This window comes from Trachypithecus francoisi, unplaced genomic scaffold (assembly GCF_009764315.1).
Source record: "Trachypithecus francoisi isolate TF-2019V2 unplaced genomic scaffold, Tfra_2.0 Lachesis_group0, whole genome shotgun sequence".
Classification (NCBI taxonomy): Eukaryota; Metazoa; Chordata; class Mammalia; order Primates; family Cercopithecidae; genus Trachypithecus; species Trachypithecus francoisi.
In genome coordinates, this window is record NW_022681453.1 from 151,669,194 (window position 1) to 151,691,971 (window position 22,778).

At 39.9% G+C, this 22,778-nt stretch overlaps 1 protein-coding gene across 8 annotated transcripts in view; it reads left to right on the forward strand.

Moving 5' to 3' along the window:
• The window catches only part of XRN1 (5'-3' exoribonuclease 1), a 158,739-nt gene that overhangs the window by 75,537 nt on the left and 60,424 nt on the right, over positions 1-22,778 (forward strand). For all 8 annotated transcript variants that reach the window (XM_033212426.1, XM_033212421.1, XM_033212424.1 and 5 more), the window contains exons 30-32: positions 10,266-10,335; positions 13,032-13,239; positions 15,267-15,362. In XM_033212426.1, the coding sequence (XP_033068317.1) occupies positions 10,266-10,335; positions 13,032-13,239; positions 15,267-15,362 (374 nt within the window). The remainder of the gene's footprint in view (positions 1-10,265; positions 10,336-13,031; positions 13,240-15,266; positions 15,363-22,778) is intronic.

Below are 22,778 nucleotides of genomic sequence, written 5' to 3' on the forward strand. Positions count from 1 at the left end.
ATCTTCCTGCCCATATAATTGAAAGAATTTTCTTCCCTAATTTTGTTTTTTAGTTTTTTGGAAGACTCACTATTGTTAAGATGTCGGTGAAATCAGTTGCTTTGATTTGTAGTGTCAAAGAATCCTGATCAAGATCCCAGCAACCTGTTTTGTAGAAATTGATAAGCTGGTTGTAAAATTTATTTTAAAAGCAAAGGCTTTAGACTAACCAGAAAAAATTGAAAAAGAAGGACAAAGTTGGAGAATTTACCCACCTGATTTCAAAACTTTACAAAGCTAGAGTAATTAAAATAGTGTGAATTAATGTAAAGATGGCATATAGATCAGTGGAATCTAATTAGAGTCCTGAAATAGACTCAGACCTATATGGTCAATTGATTTTACAACAATGTGCCAGGATAATTTGATGAAAAAGGGATAATGTCTTTAACAAGTGCTGTTATCCTCATTAGTATAGTGGTGAGAAAAAAATATATAATGTAATTTAAAAATCGTGCTGTATATATTGAGGACTTGTTTAATGTAAAAGGAAAAAAATGGTGTTGGAACAATTAGACACCATATGCAAAAAAAAAAAAAAAATCCACAACTCCTTACCTTACATCTTCCATAGAAATTAGCTCAAAGTGAATCGAAGACCTAAATGTAAGAGCTAAAATTATAGAACTTTAAGGAGAAAATCTTAATAACCTAGAATTAGGTAAAGATGTCTTAAATAACACACAGAGAGTCTGAAAGAAAATTGCCAGCCAGGTGCCGTGGCTCACACTTGTAATCCCAACACTTTGGGAGGCCAAGGCAGGAGGATTGCTTGAGTCCAGGAGTTTGAGACAAGCCTGGCTAACAAAGTGAAACTCACTCTTTACTAAAAAATTTTTTTAAATTAGCCAATCATGGTGTTGTGTGCCTGTACTCCCAGCTAATCAGGAGGCTGAGGTGGGAGAATCACTTGAGCCCAGGAGATCGGAGATGTAGTGAGCCCTGATTGCACCACTGCACTGCTGCCTGGGTGACAGACCGAGACCCTGTCAAAAAAAGAAAGAGAGAGAGAAAAGGAAGAAAGGAAGGGAGGGAAGGAGGGGAAGAAGGGGAGAAATAAAGAAAAGAAGGGAGGGAGAGAAAAAGAAAAGAAGAAAAGAAAAGGCTGGAGCAGGAGGGAGGTAGGGAGGGAAAAAGAAAAGAAAAAGAAAAAGGCCAGGGGAGGGTCGGGGGCGGGAGGGGGGAAAAAAGAAGAAGAAAAGGCCAGGCGCTCACACCTGTAATCCCAATACTTTGGGAGGCCAAGGCGGGTGGATCACTTGAAGTCAGGAGTTCGAGACCAGCCTGGCCACCATGATGAAACCCTGTCTCTACTAAAAATACAAAAATTAGGGTCGGGCACAGTGGCTCAGCCTGTAATCCCAGCACTTTAGGAGGCCAAAGCGGATGGCTCACAAGGTCAGGAGTTCGAGCCTGGCCAATATGGTGAAACCCCATCTCTACTAAAAATATAAAAATTAGCCGGACATGGTGGTGCGTGCCTGTAGTCCCAGCTACTTGGGAGGCTGAGGCAGAAGAATCACTTGAACCTGGGAGACAGAGGTTGCAGTGAGCCGAGATCATGCCACTGCACTGAGCGATAGAGCGAGACTCTGTCTCAAAAAATAAAAAATAAAAATAAAAAAATTAGCCAGGAATGGTAGCAGGCACCTGTAATCCCAGCTACTTGGGAGACTGAGGCAGGAGAATCTCTTGAACACAGAGAGTAGAGCTTGCAGTGAGCTGAGATCACACCACTGCACTCCAGCCTGGGCAACAAAGCAAGACTGTGGCTCAAAAAAAAAAAAAAAAAAAAAAGACAAGACAGAAAGAAAAAGAAAATTGCTGCTTTAGACTTCATTAATTTAAAAAAAAAAACAAAAAAAAAACCTCTCACTCTTCAAAAGACAGTATTACAGAAATGAAAAGGCACATATTAGCAAAACATAAATCCAACAAATGCTTTTATTTAGACTATATAAAACTTTTTTACAACTTAATAAATCAAACAACCGAAGATGGCCGAATAGGAGCAGCTCCAGTCTCCAACTCCCAGCGCGAGCGACACAGAAGACCGGTGATTTCTGCGTTTTCAACTGAGGTACTGGGGTCATCTCGCTAGGGAGTGCCGGACAATCGGTGCTGGTCAGCTGCTGCAGCCTGACCAGCGTGAGCTGAAGCAGGGCAAGGCATCGCCTCACCTGGAAGCGCAAGGGGGAAAGGAATCCCTTTTTCCTAGCCAGGGGAACTGAGACACACAACACCTGGAAAATCGGGTAACTCCCACCCCAATACTGCGCTTTAAGGAAACAGGCACACCAGGAGAATATATCCCACACCTGGCCGGGAGGGTCCCACGCCCACGGAGCCTCCCTCACTGCTAACACAGCCGTCTGCGGCGATCTATCCGCAAGGCAGCAGCGAGGCTGGGGGAGGGGCGCCCGCCATTGCTGAGGCTTAAGTAGGTAAAGCCGCTGGGAAGCTCGAACTGGGTGGAGCTCACAGCAGCTCAAGGAAGCCTGCCTGTCTCTGTAGACTCTACCTCTGCGGACAGCGCACAGCTGCAGCCCATTAGGGGAAGAGCGGGGGCGGTGCAGACGCGAACGACTCTGTCTGACAGCTTTGGGGAGAGCCGTGGATCTCCTAACGCGGAGGTTGAGATCCGAGAACGGACAGACTGCCTGCTCAGGTGGGTCCCTGACCCCTGAGTAGCCTAGCTGGGAGACATCCCCCACTAGGGGCAGTCTGACACCCCACACCTCACAGGGTGGCGTCACCCCTGAGAGGAAACTTCCAAAGAAAGAATCAGACAGGTACACTCGCTGTTCAGCAGTATTCTATCTTCGGCAACCTCTGCTGCTGATACCCAGGCAAACAGGGTCTGGAGTGGACCTCAAGCAATCTCCAACAGACCAACAGACAGTCCTTCTGACTGTCAGACGGAAAACTATCAAACAGGAAGGACACCTATACCAAAACCCCATCCGTACGTCACCATCATCAAAGTCCAGAGACAGATAAAACCACAAAGATGGGGAAGAAGCAGGGCAGAAAAGCTGGAAATTCAAAAAATAAGAGCGCATCTCCCCCTGCAAAGGAGCGCAGCCCATCGCCAGCAACGGATCAAAGCTGGTCAGAGAATGACTTTGACGAGATGAGAGAAGAAGGCTTCACTCCATCAAACCTCTCAGAGCTAAAGGAGAAATTACGTACCCAGCGCAAAGAAACTAAAAATCTTGAAAAAAAAGTGGAAGAATTGACAGCTAGATTAATTAATGCAGAGAAGAGCATAAACGAAATGACAGAGATGAAAACCATGACACGAGAAATACGTGACAAATGCACAAGCTTCAGTAACCGACTCGATCAACTGGAAGAAAGAGTATCAGCGATTGAGGATCAAATGAATGAAATGAAGCGAGAAGAGAAACCAAAAGAAAAAAGAAGAAAAAGAAATGAACAAAGCCTGCAAGAAGTATGGGATTATGTAAAAAGACCAAATCTACGTCTGATTGGGGTGCCTGAAAGTGAGGGGGAAAATGGAACCAAGTTGGAAAACACTCTTCAGGATATCATCCAGGAGAACTTCCCCAACCTAGTAGGGCAGGCCAACATTCAAATTCAGGAAATACAGAGAACGCCACAAAGATACTCCTCCAGGAGAGCAACTCCAAGACACATAATTGCCAGATTCACCAAAGTTGAAATGAAGGAAAAAATCTTAAGGGCAGCCAGAGAAAGGTCGGGTTACCCACAAAGGGAAGCCCATCAGAATAACAGCAGACCTCTCGGCAGAAACTCTACAAGCCAGAAGAGAGTGGGGGCCAATATTCAACGTTCTTAAAGAAAAGAATTTTCAACCGAGAATTTCATATCCAGCCAAACTAAGCTTCATCAGTGAAGGAGAAATAAAATCCTTTACAGATAAGCAAATGCTTAGAGATTTTGTCACCACCAGGCCTGCCTTACAAGAGACCCTGAAGGAAGCCCTAAACATGGAAAGGAACAAGCGGTACCAGCCATTGCAAACACATGCCAAAATGTAAAGACCATCGAGGCTAGGAAGAAACTGCATCAACTAACGAGCAAAATAACCAGTTAATATCATAATGACAGGATCAAGTTCACACATAACAATATTAACCTTAAATGTCAATGGACTAAATGCTCCAATTAAAAGACACAGACTGGCAAACTGGATCAAGAGTCAAGACCCATCAGTCTGCTGTATTCAGGAGACCCATCTCACATGCAGAGACATACATAGGCTCAAAATAAAGGGATGGAGGAAGATCTACCAAGCAAATGGAGAACAAAAAAAAGCAGGGGTTGCAATCCTAGTCTCTGATAAAACAGACTTTAAACCATCAAAGATCAAAAGAGACAAAGAAGGCCATTACATCATGGTAAAGGGATCAATTCAACAGGAAGAGCTAACTCTCCTAAATATATATGCACCCAATACAGGAGCACCCAGATTCATAAAGCAAGTCCTTAGAGACCTACAAAGAGACTTAGACTCCCATACAATAATAATGGGAGACTTCAACACTCCACTGTCAACATTAGACAGATCAACGAGACAGAAAGTTAACAAGGATATCCAGGAATTGAACTCATCTCTGCACCAAGCGGACCTAATAGACATCAATAGAACTCTCCACCCCAAATCAACAGAATATACATTCTTCTCAGCACCACATCGCACTTATTCCAAAATTGACCACATAATTGGAAGTAAAGCACTCCTCAGCAAATGTACAAGAACAGAAATTATAACAAACTGTCTCTCAGACCACAGTGCAATCAAACTAGAACTCAGGACTAAGAAACTCAATCCAAACCGCTCAACTACATGGAAACTGAACAACCTGCTCCTGAATGACTACTGGGTACATAACAAATGAAAGCAGAAATAAAGATGTTCTTTGAAACCAATGAGAACAAAGATACAACATACCAGAATCTCTGGGACACATTTAAAGCAGTGTGTAGAGGGAAATTTATAGCACTAAATGCCCACAAGAGAAAGCAGGAGAGATCTAAAATTGACACTCTAACATCACAATTAAAAGAACTAGAGAGGCAAGAGCAAACACATTCAAAAGCTAGCAGAAGGCAAGAAATAACTAAGATCAGAGCAGAACTGAAGGAGATAGAGACACAAAAAACCCTCCAAAAAATCAATGAATCTAGAGTTGGTTTTTTGAAAAGATCAACAAAACTGACAGACCGCTAGCTAGACTAATAAAGAAAAAAGAGAGAGGAATCAAATAGACGCAATAAAAAATGATAAAGGGGATATCACCACCGACCCCACAGAAATACAAACTACCATCAGAGAATACTATAAACACCTCTACGCAAATCAACTAGAAAATCTAGAAGAAATGGATAATTTCCTGGACACTTACACTCTCCCAAGACTAAACCAGGAAGAAGTTGAATCCCTGAATAGACCAATAGCAGGCTCTGAAATTGAGGCAACAATTAATAGCCTACCCACCAAAAAAAGTCCAGGACCAGATGGATTCACAGCTGAATTCTACCAGAGGTACAAGGTGGAGCTGGTACCATTCCTTCTGAAACTATTTCAATCAATAGAAAAAGAGGGAATCCTCCCTAACTCTTTTTATGAGGCCAACATCATCCTGATACCAAAGCCTGGCAGAGACACAACAAAAAGAGAGAATTTTAGACCAATATCCCTGATGAACATCGATGCAAAAATCCTCAATAAAATACTGGCAAACCGGATTCAGCAGCACATCAAAAAGCTTATCCACCATGATCAAGTGGGCTTCATCCCTGGGATGCAAGGCTGGTTCAACATTCGCAAATCAATAAACATAATCCAGCATATAAACAGAACCAAAGACAAGAACCACATGATTATCTCAATAGATGCAGAAAAGGCTTTTGACAAAATTCAACAGCCCTTTATGCTAAAAACGCTCAATAAATTGGTATTGATGGAACGTACCTCAAAATAATAAGAGCTATTTATGACAAACCCACAGCTAATATCATACTGAATGGGCAAAAACTGGAAAAATTCCCTTTGAAAACTGGCACAAGACAGGGATGCCCTCTCTCACCACTCCTATTCAACATAGTGTTGGAAGTTCTGGCTAGGGCAATCAGGCAAGAGAAAGAAATCAAGGGTATCCAGTTAGGAAAAGAAGAAGTCAAATTGTCCCTGTTTGCAGATGACATGATTGTATATTTAGAAAACCCCATTGTCTCAGCCCAAAATCTGCTTAAGCTGATAAGCAACTTCAGCAAAGTCTCAGGATACAAAATTAATGTGCAAAAATCACAAGCATTCTTATACACCAGTAACAGACAAGCAGAGAGCCAAATCAGGAATGAACTTCCATTCACAATTGCTTCAAAGAGAATCAAATACCTAGGAATCCAGCTTACAAGGGATGTAAAGGACCTCTTCAAGGAGAACTACAAACCACTGCTCAGTGAAATCAAAGAGGACACAAACAAATGGAAGAACATACCATGCTCATGGATAGGAAGAATCAATATTGTGAAAATGGCCATACTGCCCAAGGTGATTTATAGATTCAATGCCATCCCCATCAAGCTACCAATGACTTTCTTCACAGAATTGGAAAAAACGGCTTTAAAGTTCATATGGAACCAAAAAAGAGCCCGCATTGCCAAGACAATCCTAAGTCAAAAGGACAAAGCTGGAGGCGTCACGCTACCTGACTTCAAACTATACTACAAGGCTACAGTAACCAAAACAGCATGGTACTGGTACCACAACAGAGATATAGACCAATGGAACAGAACAGAGTCCTCAGAAATAATACCACACATCTACAGCCATCTGATCTTTGACAAACCTGAGAGAAACAAGAAATGGGGAAAGGATTCCCTATTTAATAAATGGTGCTGGGAAAATTGGCTAGCCATAAGTAGAAAGCTGAAACTGGATCCTTTCCTTACCCCTTATACGAAAATTAATTCAAGATGGATTAGAGACTTAAATGTTAGACCTAATACCATAAAAACCCTAGAAGAAAATCTAGGTAGTACCATTCAGGACATAGGCATGGGCAAGGACTTCATGTCTAAAACACCAAAAGCAACGGCAGCAAAAGCAAAAATTGACACATGGGATCTAATTAAACTAAAGAGCTTTTGCACAGCCAAAGAAACTACCATCAGAGTGAACAGGCAACCTACAGAATGGGAAAAAATTTTTGCAACCTACTCATCTGACAAAGGGCTAATATCCAGAATCTACCAAGAACTCAACAGATATACAAGAAAAAAGCAAACAACCCCATCAAAAAGTGGGGAAAGGATATGAACAGACATTTCTCAAAAGAAGACATCCATACAGCCAACAGACACATGAAAAAATGCTCATCATCACTGGCCATCAGAGAAATGCAAATCAAAACCACAATGAGATACCATCTCACACCAGTTAGAATGGCAATCATTAAGAAGTCAGGAACAACAGGTGTTGGAGAGGATGTGGAGAAATAGGAACACTTTTACACTGTTGGTGGGATTGTAAACTAGTTCAACCATTATGGAAAACAGTATGGCGATTCCTCAAGGATCTAGAACTAGATGTACCATATGACCCAGCCATCCCACTACTGGGTATATACCCAAAGGATTATAAATTACTCTACTACAAAGACACATGCACACGTTTGTTTATTGCGGCACTATTCACAATAGCAAAGACTTGGAATCAACCCAAATGTCCATCTGTGACAGACTGGATAAGAAAATGTGGCACATATACACCATGGAATACTATGCAGCCATCAAAAAGGATGAGTTTGCGTCCTTTGTAGGGACATGGATGCAGCTGGAAACCATCATTCTTAGCAAACTATCACAAGAAGAGAAACCAAACACCGCATGTTCTCACTCATAGGTGGGAACTGAACAATGAGATCACTTGGACTCGGGAAGGGGAACATCACACACTGGGGCCTATCATGGGGAGGGGGGAGGAGGGAGGGATTGCATTGGGGAGTTATACATGATATAAACGTCATGCACATGTACCCTAGAACTTAAAGTATAATAAAAAAAATAAATAAATAAATCAAACAACCCAGTTTTTAAATTGATCAAAATAGCTGAACAGATATTTTACCACAGAAGATATATGGATAACAAATAAGCATATGAAAAGATGCTCAACATCATTCGTTGTTAGGGAAATACAAATTAAAACCAAATAAGATATTACCACGTACAGACTAGAAAGACTTAAGAGAGTGGTTATACCAAGTGTTGACAATGATATAGGGCAACTAGAACTCTCCTGTATTGCCAGTCGTAATGTAAAAGATAAACCCACTTTGGAAAGTAGTTTAGTGGGTTCTTTTTTTTTCTCCCCCCATTGGTGGGCTATCATGATGAAGGTAAGTCCTTAAAAAGTTAAACATACAGCCGGGCGCGGTGGCTCAAGCCTGTAATCCCAGCACTTTGGGAGCCCGAGGCGGGTGGATCACGAGGTCAGGAGGTCAAGACCATCCTGGCTAACATGGTGAAACCCCGTCTCTACTAAAAATACAAAAAACTAGCCGGGCGTGGTGGCGGGCACCTGTAGTCCCAGCTACTCGGAGTCTGAGGCAGGAGAATGGCGTGAACCTGGGAGGCGGAGCTTGCAGTGAGCTGAGATGGCGCCACTGCACTCCAGCCTGGGCGACACAGCGAGACTCCGTCTCAAAAAAAAAAAAAAAAAGTTAAACATACATCATAACATAGGGCCCAGCCATCCCATTCACAGGTGGGTATTTACCCAAGAGAAATGAGACTTAAATCCGCATTAAACCTTGTTCATGAATCTTCATAGCAGCTTTGTATGTAATAACCAAAGCCTAGAAATAATCTAAATTCCCATTAATAGGTGAATAGGTAAACAAATTCTTGGATACATGTGCAGTGGAATACTTCTCAGCTATAGAAAAGAAACTACTGATACACACAACATAGGTGACTCTCAAAATAATTATGCTCAAAGAAGCCAGACAAATGAGGAATATACATTGTATTATTTCATTTACATAAAATTCTACAAATGTAAAGTAACCTATGGTGACAGCAGAGTTTTAGTTGTTGCCTGGATTAGGAGGATTCAGATTACAAAAGGACATGGAAAGGTTTGGAAGTGATTATCCTATTTGTCGTGGCTTCATGGTTAATTATGTATGTTAAAACTCATTAACTTGTATATTTCAGATATGTGCAGTGTATCATATGTCAGTTATACCTCAGTAAGGCTGTGTTGTTGTTGTTTGTTTGTTTGTTTGTTTTGAGATGGAGTCTTGCTCTGTCGCCCAGGCTGGAGTGCAGTGACGCAATCTTGGCTCACTGCAAGCTCCACCTCGTGAGTTCATGCCATTCTCCTGCCTCAGCCTCCCAAGTAGCTGGGACAACAGGTGCCCGCCACCATGCCTGGCTAACTTTTTTTTTTGTATTTTTAGTAGAGACATGGTTTCACCGTGTTAGCCAGGATCTTCTTGGTCTCCTGACCTCGGGATCCTCCTGCCTCAGCCTCCCAAAGTACTGGGATTACAGGCGTGAGCCACCGTGCCCGGCCCAGTAAGGCTGTTTTTTTAAAAAAAAGTACATGCCTTAAGACCCAGCAGTTTTCACTTTTAACCTAGGGGACAATCACCTGCATAAAGGACACATTTGCATGTTCATTGTAGCATTGTTTGTAATAGCAAAAGTTAGAAATCACCTAAATGTTTATCAACAGGAGAATGAATAAATTATTGTATACCCATAGATGGGATACTATATATCCAGAAAACTGAATGTACACGTTTACCTGGGTGAATCTCACAAATATAATGTTGAAAGAAATAAAAATAAGTTGCAAAATAATATATTCCCTATGATATCATGTATATGTTTCAAAACTTGCAAAACAATACTGCATATTATTCACAGATACATATGTATGTAGTAGAAGTATAAAGAAACATAAGGAATCATAACTGCCAAATTGAAGATAATGGTTACCTAGTTGGGAATTGGGACAATAATGATCCTCTAAGGCACTGGTATTCTGTTTCTTAGCTTATATAACATTCCTTGTATTAATATTATGCCATTCTTCATATCCTGAACATTTTATATCATATCCAGAATTTTTATAATAAATACTTCCAAACACTCCAAAAACTTATATGTTGATTTTTCATCATATGATTTTTTATTGTCTCTTTCTCTCCCTGTTTTAACAGCTAATAGAGAAGCTGATGTACTGTTTGAAGTATTATTTGATGAAGAATTTCCTGGAGGGTTAACAATAAGGTTTGTATTTCCCAGTGATAATTGCCCTTTGTGAATATGTTCATGTGGCCAGTGACTTTACATTATTTTTTATTTGTTTACAATTTCAATTCATGGTATGTGTAAGACATACTTGCTACTAGAGATGTAACACTGAATAAGGCAGACATGCTTTCTACCCTCATAGAGCTTTCATTTTAGTGAGGGAAGTAATTAAGCAACTGATTACAATATTATTTAATTAAAACATGGCAAACACTAGGAAGAAGTGCAGGTTTTTATAAAGAGTATGACCCGTCCTGCGAGTAACGGAAAGGCCTCCTTGAGGAAGTGGTATTTAAGATAGAACTTGAAGAATGAATAATAGCTACCGAGGGAAAAAAGGGGGGAATAATGACATGTGCACAGGAAGATAGAATAGCATATGTAAACAATGGTATTAGGGTTAAATAACTTGAGGAATAGAAATGTCCTTTGAAACTAGTGACATGTATGTCTTTGTCACCAATTTTAGTGGAGTTGTAGGTACTCACGACAGATTGGCATGATTTGAGAAGTGAATGGCAAGTGTAGTAATGGAGACAGGAAATGGAGGCAACACTTGGTAAGTTTGACTATAAAGGAAAGGAGAAAGTTAACTGGAGGTTAGGAGGTTTAAAGGAAGAGAGTTAACACAGATAAGATGAGTATTTTGGGGGAAAGTGCCAATAGAAAGTTTAAAGTTATAGGAACAAGGATCATGATAAAATGAGAGGCACTGTGGTGTAAACTCTCACACTTAAACATTGTGTTACCTTGGGTAGGTTAATTAAGTGTCTGACCCTCAATTTCCTCATCTATAATGAAGATATATACATACTTCCCTAGGTTATTGTGAGAATGAAACGAAATCCTTTCCAGTTTCTACTTTCTAAAAATCAGCTGGAAAGCAACTGAATTTATCTAGTTTCTTTTTCTCTTCTATTTTGATGAATGAGTAATTAAAATAAAAAATTACCCTTTTTTAACCTCCTTGCATGAAATCACAGTCTTTGGCCGTTATACCAAGTGCTATTATTGTTGTTTTGCAACTTAAATATGCTTGTTACTCAAAGACTTCTCCTGTCTACACTCTTCACATGCAGTGGCAGAATCTGGATCTCCTATCTGATTTTATTGTTCATGAAAATGTTTGATTACCGATGCCTTTGATTCACTAACTTTTCAAAATATATTTTAAGTATATTTTTGTGGTTTTCTTTTCCTCAGTGTCTTTTTTTCCCCGTCTCCTAGTAAGGGACAGTGAATTCATTGACTGATAGAGAGCTGGGTAAAAGATTACCTGCTTGCAGTATATTCATTTCTGTAATGCAGAATCTTTAGTAAGTTTAGTTCTTATGAAAATAGATACTTCCTAGCAACCTTGAACTTACAAAGGTTTCTCATAGAACTCTACTTTTGCACTTTCTTTCAATATAAGAAAATTATACTCTCAAAGAGAAAAAAGTAGGTCATAGAGTTGAAAAGAGAAGGTTTCTTTAATATCTAACACGTTTATCAAGGCCGTGAAAGATGGAAATCACAAATACTTGTCTCTTAAGCCTTTCCAGATACAGACCCAGAACTTTAAGATGGGAAAATGAGGAAGAAAAGGGCCAGACTCCACATTTGACCAATAGACAAATGAAATCAAAGCTAACATTTACCCTGTTGCTTAGGAAGAGCCGTACTGAGAATGGTTCTATGCTCCTGAGCTTTCATAACGTAGACTGCCCAAACCACAGTTTTCATTTTTTGGTTTTTGTTTGTTTTGTTTTGTTTTTTGAGACAGATTCTTGTTCTGTTGCCCAGTCTGGAGTGCAGTGGCATGATCTTGGCTCACTGCAGCCTCCATCTCCCGGGTTCAAGCAATTCTGCCTCAGCCTTCCAGGTAGCTGGGATTACAAGTGTGCACTACCATGCTCGGCTAATTTTTTTGTATTTTTAATAGAGACAGAGTTTCAACATGTTTGCCAGGCTGGTCTTGAACTTCTGACCTCAACTGATCCGCCCGCCTCAGCCTCCCAAGTGCTGTGCTGGGATTACAGGCGTGAACCACCATGCCCGGCTCCACAGTTTTTAAGACGTTTGAGGCCAGGCATGGTGGCTCACATCTGTAATCCTAACACTTTGGGAGGCCAAGGATGGAGGATCACTTGAGCCCAGGAGTTCAAAAGCAGTCTAGGTGACATAGTGAGACCCTGTCTCTAAAAAAAATACAAAAGCATGCCAGGCATGGTGCCTTGCACCTGTGGTCTCACTTAGGAGGCTGAGGTAGGAAGACTGCTTGAGTCCAGGAGTTCGACACTGCAGTGAGCTAGGATATAGCACCATTGCACTTCATCCTGAGTAACAGCGAGATCTCATCTCTCAACAACAACAAAAAAAAATTCATAAATTTTCAGTTGTATTCAACAATTAAGATGCAAGCTTCTCAACAACAAATCGACACACACCCCTAAAACATAGTTGGGTTTTCTCTACTTAGTAAATACTAAATGTGCTCTTAGGAAACTTTGTAGAAATACATCATCTTATAAATTGAGCTATTTCTATGATTTGAGGTTCCTCTACTGAATTTAAAAAGTAGTGTTTACTAATGCTGATGATGGATTGTCCACCAAAAATTATTTGACTTTTCTCCCTAACACATTTAGTATTGTTTTCCTTCCGACACTGATGTAACTTTTTACTTTTAGATGCTCGCCTGGTAGAGGTTATCGACTGCCAACAAGTGCCTTGGTGAACCTTTCTCATGGGAGTCGCTCTGAAACTGGAAATCAGAAGTTGACAGCTATTGTAAAACCACAACCAGCTGTGCCTCACTATAGCTCAAATTCATCAGTTTCCTGTGGGCATTTGGGAGGCCTCAACCATTCCCCTCAATCACTTTTTGTTCCTACTCAAGTAAGACTCTCAGTCTTTAACTTCACCTTTACCCCTTTTACAAGTCAGAAATCACAGCAGACTTTGTAAATGTAAACCTAATTTAACTTAGTTTCCCTTTTTTATTTAAAAAGTTTTGGCCGGGCGCGGTGGCTCAAGCCTGTAATCCCAGCACTTTGGGAGGCCGAGACGGGCGGATCACGAGGTCAGGAGATCGAGACCATCCTGGCTAACATGGTGAAACCCCGTCTCTACTAAAAAAAGTACAAAAAACTAGCCGGGCGAGGTGGCGGGCGCCTGTAGTCCCAGCTACTCGGGAGGCTGAGGCAGGAGAATGGCGTAAACCCGGGAGGCGGAGCTTGTAGTGAGCTGAGATCCGGCCACTGCACTCCAGCCTGGGCGACAGAGCGAGACTCCGTCTCAAAAAAAAAAAAAAAAGTTTTGGTTCAGGTCAATTCCAAATTTAAAATACTAGGCTAGTAAAGAATGCTATTGTTAGCATTCTACCTCTGCTACAAAATAACAGTTGTATTAAAGGAAAAAAGTGTATTTAAATAAGGAACTTAAGAATGTTCATGGCCGGGCGCGGTGGCTCAAGCCTGTAATCCCAGCACTTTGGGAGGCCGAGACGGGCGGATCACGAGGTCAGGAGATCGAGACCATCCTGGCTAACACAGTGAAACCCCGTCTCTACTAAAAATACAAAAACTAGCCGGGCGAGGTGGCGGGCGCCTGTAGTCCCAGCTACTCGGGAGGCTGAGGCAGGAGAATGGCGTAAACCCGGAGGCGGAGCTTGCAGTGAGCTGAGATCCGGCCACTGCACTCCAGTCCGGGCGACAGAGCGAGACTCCGCTTCAAAAAAAAAAAAAAAAAAAAAAAAAGAATGTTCATGTTTTCTTTTTATATGTTTACTTTTCAAGTTAACATTTAATTTTTTTCTTACATAATCCAAATGTCCTGTGCTATCTGCTATAAATAACAAATTTGAAAGATAAAGGGTGAAGATTATATCACATTTATCAAAAGCAATTTTCAAGTTTCTACCATACAATTTATGGGCGATTTCCTTTATTTATTCTTTCTAGGGACAAAAATTGAGTTATCTTGTTTGAGACACTATTTAATTCCATGGCCCCAAATCTCATGCTTATTAAGTACATTTTTTAACCCAAATAGTACCTGTTTATTATAAACCAATTGGAAAACACAGAAGTAGATGATAACAAAGGAAACACAAGCAAACGGCCTCTCAAATCTCATAGGTAACCACTGTCAAAATTTGGTGCCTATTTTTCCAGAGTTTTAATCTTAATCGTTGATATTTAAATTTATTAGATTATTTTGTGTAAGGTGAAGATTTTTAAAATAAAATTTTGAGGTGTTAATTTGAGTGAGAGAATGTGTTTTACATTAGAAGACAAAAAACTATTGATGAGGATATTGATTCAGTGTAATCTTTTATAGTGTTTGTTATGCTTTCTTTTTCAACAAATAAAACCATTCAAGACCAGTTGCATATAAAGAACACCAGTTTCACTCTCACAGAATACTTTTGTGATTACTATACTGAGCTTTAGAAAAAAAAGGAACTAAGAGATTTCACATAATGAAAGTTAGTTTAGGGGTGGACGTGGTAGCTCACATCTGTAACCCCAACGCTCTGGGAGGCTAAGGCAGGAGGACTGCTTGAGGCAGGAGTTCAAGACCAGCCTGGGCAATACAGCAAAACACGGTAACCCATCCCTAGAAGAAAAAAAAAAATTAGTTGGGCATGGTGGTAACATGCTTGTAGTCCTAGCTCCACAGGAGGCTGAGGATTGAGCCCAGGAATTTGAGGTTACAGTCACCTGTGACCCCACCACAGCTTCCCAGCCTAGGCGACATGAGCAAGACCCCACGAGTAAGACCCCGAGTCAAAAAAAAAAACAAGTTAGTTTAATATCCCATCTACCACTGAATAACATTAATAAATAAATTGTTTGATTTTTAATATGCATTTTTATTTCTTCCTATTTCATTTTCTTAAGAAATTGTTTGTACTTTGCTAGGTATCTGCTAAAGATGATGATGAATTCTGCAACATTTGGCAGTCCTTACAGGGATCTGGAAAGATGCAACACTTTCAGCCAGCTGTACAAGAGAAGGTTAGTATTCCTTGTTTTGATGGACGATTAATTTAAAGAAAATTTTTTTTATATTTTTCTTTTAAGACTACAATGATTATTTTTCTGTGAAATCTCACAAAATAGAAAATGCCAATTTTGATCACGAATGTTCTTTTTTTTAAAAAAATAATTTCAATTTTATTTATTTTAGGTTCAGGAGATACATGTACAGGTTTGTTACATGAATATACTGTGTGACAGTGAAGTTTAGGGTACAAATGATCCTGTCACCCAGGCAGTGAGCATAGTACCCAATAGGTGGTTTTTCAGCCCTTCCCTCCTCCTCCCTATCTCCCCCATCTAGTAACCCCCAGTGTCTGTTATTCCCATATGACCATGTGTATCCAATGCTTAGCTCCCACTTATAAGTGAGAACCATGTAGTATTTGGTTTTCTGTTCCTGTGTTCATTCACTTAGCATAATGGCCTTCAGTTCCACCTATGTTGCTGCAAAAGACATTATTTCATTCTTTTTTTATGACTGCATAGTATTCCAAAGTGTATATTCCGTGGTGTATATATACCACATTTTTTTTTTTTTTTTTTTTTTGAGACGGAGTCTCGCTCTGTCACCCAGGCTGGAGTGCTTTGGCCGGATCTCAGCTCACTGCAAGCTCCGCCTCCCGGGTTCACGCCATTCTCCTGCCTCAGCCTCCCAGGTAGCTAGGACTACAGATGCCACCACCTCGCCCGGCTAGTTTTTTTGTAGTTTTTAGTAGAGACGGGGTTTCACCGTGTTAGCCAGGATGGTCTCGATCTCCTGACCTCACGATCCGCCCGTGTCAGCCTCCCAAAGTGCTAGGATTACAGGCTTGAGCCACCGCGCCCGGCCTATATACCACATTTTTAAAAATCTGGCTGGGCGCTGTGGCTCACGCCTGTAATCCCAGCACCTTGAGAGGCTGAGATGGGTGGATCACTGGAGGTCAGGAGTTTGAGACCAGCCTGGCCAATATGGTGAAACCCCATCTCTACTGAAAATACAAAAATTAGCCAGCTACTCTTGATGGTGGGGCAAAAGAGTTGCTTGAACTTGGGAGGCCAGAGGTTGCAGTGAGCCGAGATCACCCCATTTCACTCCAGCCTGAGCAACAGAGTAACTAACTTAGTCTCTAAATCAATCAATCAATGCATCAATCTTATCCACCATTGATGAGCACTTAGGTTGATTCCATGTCTTTGCTATTGTATGAATAGCAAATGCAATTAATATATGTGGGTATGTGTCTTTTTGGAAGAATGGTTTATTTTCCCTGGGGTATGTACCCAACAATGTGATTACTGGGTCGAATGGTAGTTCTGTTTTAAGTTCTTTGAGAAATCTCCAAACTACTTTCTGCAGTGGCTGAACTAATTTACATTCCCACCAAGAGTTTATAAGCATTCCCTTTTCTACAACCTCACCAGCATCTGTTATTTTTTGACAGCCATTCTGACTGGTGTGAGATGGTATCATCTTGCAGTTTTGATTTGCATTTCTCTGATGATTAGTGATGTTGAACATTTTTTTCATATTTTTCTTGGCCACTTATATGTCTTTTGCAAAGCGTCTATTCATGTCTTTTCCCCATTTTTTAAAAAATTAATTTTTTAATTAAAATATAAATTTTCTTAAGATTTTGCTAATCTTCTCTGTACCATTCCAATTTTAGTATATGTGCTGCTGAAGCAAGCATCTTGTGCCCATTTTTAAATGGCATTATTTGTTTTTTTGCTTGTTGAATTAAGTTCCTTATAGATTCTTGATATTAGACCTTTGTCAGATGCACAGTATGCGAATATTTTCTCCCATTCTGTAGTTGTGTGTTTACTCTGTTGATAATTTTTTTTTGTGAGCAGAAACTCTAGTTTAATTAGGTCCCATTGTAAATTTTTGTTTTTGTTGTGATTGCTTTTGAGGACTTAGTCATGCATTCTTTCTCAAGGCTTATACTCCAAGTGGTATTTCCTGGGTTTTCTTCTAGGATTCTTACAGTTTGAGGTCTTATGTTGTAAGTCTTTAATCTATCTTGAGTTGATTTTTGTATATGCTGAAAGGTAAGGGTCCAGTTTCATTCTTCTGCATATGGCTAGCCAGCTATCCCAGCATCATGTATAGGGAGTTATCACCCCATTACTTGTTTTCGTTGACTTTGTCAAAAATCAGGGGGTTGTAAGTGTGCCATTTTATTTCTGTGTTCTCTATTGTGTTCCATTGGTCTATGTGTCTGTTTTTGTATCAGTACCATGCTACTTTTGTTACATGGCAAATACATGGTAATATAAACTTACAGTATAACATGAAGTCAGGTAATGTGATGTCTCCAACATTGTTCTTTTTGCTTAAGATTGCCTTGGCTATTGGGCTCTTTTCTGGTTCCATGTGATTATGAATTTTCATAATTATTTTCAGACCTGTAAAAGTTTCTGGACCAATGAGTTGAGAGTATAGATAATTCTTGTTTTAAATCAGCTTTAGTTTTTTTTAGTTATTTACAAAGTCATAGTAACTATATTTTAAATTTAACAAAGGCCCTTATCGCTTTTAACAACTTATTTTTTTCCACTTGAACATGTCACTTTATGCTGGTAGTTGGTTATCTTAAATATGAATGAACAAATAAGCATTCCTTGGTAGAGATTAAGAAGAGGAAAAAAGTGCTGCTAACAGAGTAGAGACTCAGACAAAGAAAGGAAGAGGAAAGGAATAAATTCCTACTACATGTTTTGCTAGTTACCTATCTTCTCAGCTTAGATCAAAAATGAATGTTCGGTGAGGCGTAGTGGCTCACGCCTGTAATCCCAGCACTTTGGGAGGCCAAGGCCAGAGGATTACTTGAGGTCAGGAGTTCAAAACCAGCCTGACCAACATGGTGAAACGCCATCTCTACTAAAAATACAAAAAATCAGTCAGGTGTGGTGGCACACACATATAGTCCCAGCTACTCGGAAGGCTGAGGCAAGAGAATCACTTGAATCCAGGAGGTGGAAGTTGCAATGAGTCGAGATTTTGCCACTGCACTCCAGCCTGGATGACAGAGCAAGACTCCATCTCAGAAAAAAAAAAAAGGAATGTTGAAGTTTATAAACCAGTAGTCTGTACCTTCAGACCCTCATTTATTCTAGTATCCTGCAGTAATGGTGGCATTATCAGAGATGAAAGAGAAAATTACAAAGGAAATATAAATGGCAAAATAAATATAAATAGTAAAATAAACATAAAAAATTAGTGCATATGTCATAACTTAGTCTAAAGAGTAAAGAAAAATATTAGGGTGACAAGATACATAGGTCTCCTTAGCCAATATGCTATTATAAGCTTTCTTTAGGTTATCCATAAATTATTTTGTTTTAAACTATTTGAATCACAAAACCTAATTTCCTGATTCCGAGTCCGGTACTGTACTTACTGCACCACACTGCTTCAGGGTGTAAACTGGGTTCAAACCCAAGAGATATTTTGCCCAATTTTGCCTTGGGGTCAAAAAAGATGAAAGGGTCTTTAAGAAAGATTCATCAGTCAGCAGTATGTAAGAAGGACTATATGCGAAAAAGATAGGAAACGAGAATCGTAGTTAGAAAGTTAATTTAGGCCAAGAATGACAATCTAAAGTCCAGTTGCAGGAACTGAGGAGTAGAATGATAGAATGATTTATAATATCATTCTAAAAATCATGTTAGAAAGCAAAAATTTTTGACTCTTAAGCATTTTAGATTGTATGCCTGAGGAATGGTGGTGGTAGAAATAAGGGTAAGAGAAGTGACTTTAGGTGAGGCCAAATCTGGGACTTTTTCTTTTTTTCTTTTTTTTACTTAAAAAAAATTTTTCTTCTTCTTTCATGCTGCCTTGTCTAAGATGGGACACCTTGAGGTTGAGGTGATGGTGGAGTATCCAGCTATAATATGGTTCTAGAAATTTGCAGATACTGGATTAAATCTTGACTGAGGTTCAAATGAGAGATATAGATTACTAATACTTAGCAGAGAGGTAACAGTCAAAGTCATTAGTCAAGCAGTAAGGCAAAAAATGAAAAGAAAACTGTTGTTGAATTTGGAGGAACAGTCCTCAGTAAAAGATTGGAAGAGCAAGAGTTAATTAAAAAGTTGAACAAATAGATAAAGGCAAGAAGGTTCTTAGAGTAGTGCTTCCTTTTAGAACAAAACTCCTTGAAAAAATTGTCTATACTGGTGCCTCTCTCTCCCTTTCCCTCTTAAACCCATTCTAATCAGTCTTTCATTCCCATCACTTTACTAAAACTGCCCTTTCAAGGTTCCCAAAGACCTTCATGTGCAAAACCATGTGATCAAGTCTGAATTTCCATCTGAATTGGCCCATCAGCAGCATTTCATACAGTTGATCCCTCTGTTCTCCTTGTCATCCATTCTTCACTTGTCATTGGAATACCACCCTTACCTGTTTTTCTTCCTGTCTCATTGCCTGTTGTTTCTCAGTCTTCTTTGTCAGTTTTACCTAATCTCTCAGGCTCTTTCAAGATGGAATCCTCTAGGGCTAAATTATTGGACTTTTTCTCTATCTATACCCATTTCCTTAGATAGATAGATGGATGGATGGATGGATGGATAGATAGATAGATTGATAGATAATTATAGAGAGATAGATGATAGAGAAAAAAATAGATTTAGATAAGATAGAAAGAGATACACACATAAACATATATACCTACAAAAATGCATACATCATGACTCCCAAACTTCTCTCTCCAGCTTGGAAGTCCGTTATGATCTTTAGACTCAATGTTCAACCCTTCATCACCACTCATATGTCCAACTCTGTGTCTCCACTTGGATACTTAATATACATCTCAAACCTACCATATCCAAAATTGAACTCTCGTTCTTCCCTCACAAACATAGGTTACCTGATGTCATTCCCATCTCAGTTAATAGCCACTCCCTCCTTTCACTCAGACCTTAAGAGCCACATCCTTTATTCCTTCCTTTCTCTTTTACCCTCATATCCAATTCACTATCATCTGTAAGTCTCTTCCAAATATGTCTAGAATTGGACCATTTCTCACAGGCTCCTACTACCCTACTCCAAATTCATACCAACTCTCACCTTGATGGTTGTAGTAGTCTAGTAATCTGTTTCCATCCTGGCTCCTCTGCAGTCTGTTCTCAAGATAGCAGGCAGAGTGATGATATTAAAATATAAATCAGAGACCATGTCCTTCTGCAGCTCAAAACCCTCCACTGATTCCCCATTTCAGTGAGTAAAAGCCATTGTTTTTATATAATGGCCTGGAATGTCCCATACAATACTGATGTGTCACCTCTCTAATTCCATTTTCTATAACTCACCTTTTTGCTACAGCCATAATGGTCTTCTTCCTCTTCCTTGAGTATGCCAGGGATGATACCCACAACAGGGCCTTTGAATTTGTCTGGAATACTCTTATCTCCTCAGAGAGAGGCTTATTTCCCTAGGCTTCTGTGTCCTCATGTATACAATGAAGTTCACTTAGATGACCTCTAAGGTCTTTTCTAGCCACAAAATAGTATTGCTGTCGTACTCTAGAATATATACAGCTCCAGGGTTGGAATGCTGCCTCAACTCCTCAAACTAATGTCTAAGGCCTTCTATAATCTAACCCCACCTAATTATATGATGTATATCCAACCATTTGGACATAATAGTCTGTTCTTATCAGACTGGTCTCTTTACTTTCGCTTTCCCACAGATGATTCCCTTTTGGGGTTATGTGTTCTTTCTGTTCCTTCCACTTAGAATGCCCATTTTTTTCTCTCACTACAAATAACCCTCTAGGTCTCAGTCAAAATCGGTTATTTCCTTGAGAATCGTTTGATGTTATATTTTCTCATTATCTCCTGCATGCAACCCGTCTTACTGGGTGCTATTTCATTGTTTATTTCAGCTGAACACTCTCATGTTTTATCTCTTAAATGTCCTAAGAATTATGAGAGCCAAAATATAACACATATACATTAATAAGCAGCCTAACCTGATGAGCAAATTCAAGAGAACTCACTGTGATAAAAAATATTCAAGCTTTGATTGGCAAAACATGGCAATGTGTACAAATACCTTTATATAGATATCAAACAGAACACCCTAAAGAACTATACCCAAATATTTGCTTTCTGATTAAACATATGGCTTATCTTCTCTCTGAAGTAGTACTGTGAACATGGATTTTGGAGTTAGAGCTCAAATGTCAGCTCTCCCGTTACATAGATCTGTGATAAATTGCCTTATCAGTTTGAGCCTCATTTATACTTGTCTATAAAATAAAATCAAAATAATAACAGCATTATTATGATAGTAGCATTACTATAATGATATTAAAATAATGGGTACACAGTTCATTTACTATACCTGGCACATAATAGACACTCAGACAATACTTGTTCTAGCGTAATGTTCTAGCTCCTCTCCTTAGAGTCAAAATCACCCATAATGTACTGCTGTAGGCCAAAGCCCCACCAGCCATTGTGCCATGATGATAGAAATCTCGTGCCATTTTGACTCTTAATAACTGAAGAGCTGGCCAGTTGCAGTGGCTCACACCTGTAATCCCAGCACTTTGGAAGGCCAGCGTGGTTGGGTCCGTGGAGCCCAGGAGATCGAGACCAACCTGGGCAACATGGCAAAATCCCATCTCTACAAAACAATATGAAAATTAGCCAGGCATGGTGGCACATGCCCATAGCCCCAGCTACTCAGGAGACTGAGGCAAGAAGATTGCTTGAGCCCAGAAGTCGAAGGTTGCAGTGAGCCAAGACCACGCCACTGCACTGCAGCCTGAGTGACAGAGCAAATACCCTGTCTCAAAAACAAAAAACAAAACTGAAGAGCCTTGGGCTGGGCATGGTGGTTCATGCGTGTAATCCCAGCACTTTGGGAGGCCAAGGCAGTAGGAACACTTAAGCCCAGGAGTTTGACACCAGCCTGGACAACATAATAAGATCCCTGTCTCTACAAAAAAAATAAAAAATATATTTTTTAAAAACTGAAGAGCCTTGAGTGTTTCTGTGCATGTGACCTCATTAGATCTTCCGTGGTACTCCTATGCATATCACAACTATTTTGGAGCATGCCCACTACCAGCGAGAACATGTTGTGTCTCCGTACCCAGTGTCCATTTGTCTGTGCTGAGAAGAAAGTAAATAGGGCCTACCAAAAGCAAAACTGTGAAATAATTCATTTGTATTGACCTTCTCTAGCCTCCACTTTTGCTTCTTGCTGCTTCAACTGTGGGAAATTGTCTGTCTCTTTTTGCATTCAGGCTTTCTCTTCCTATGCAAAAATGAAAGGATCTGATAGAATCTTCATATGAAACTTATGCCATTTTGCTAATTCTCTCTGTTTATGAACTGTCTCAATTACTGTAACTTTATAATCAGTCTGGCTGTCTAGTAGTGAAGTCTTCCATC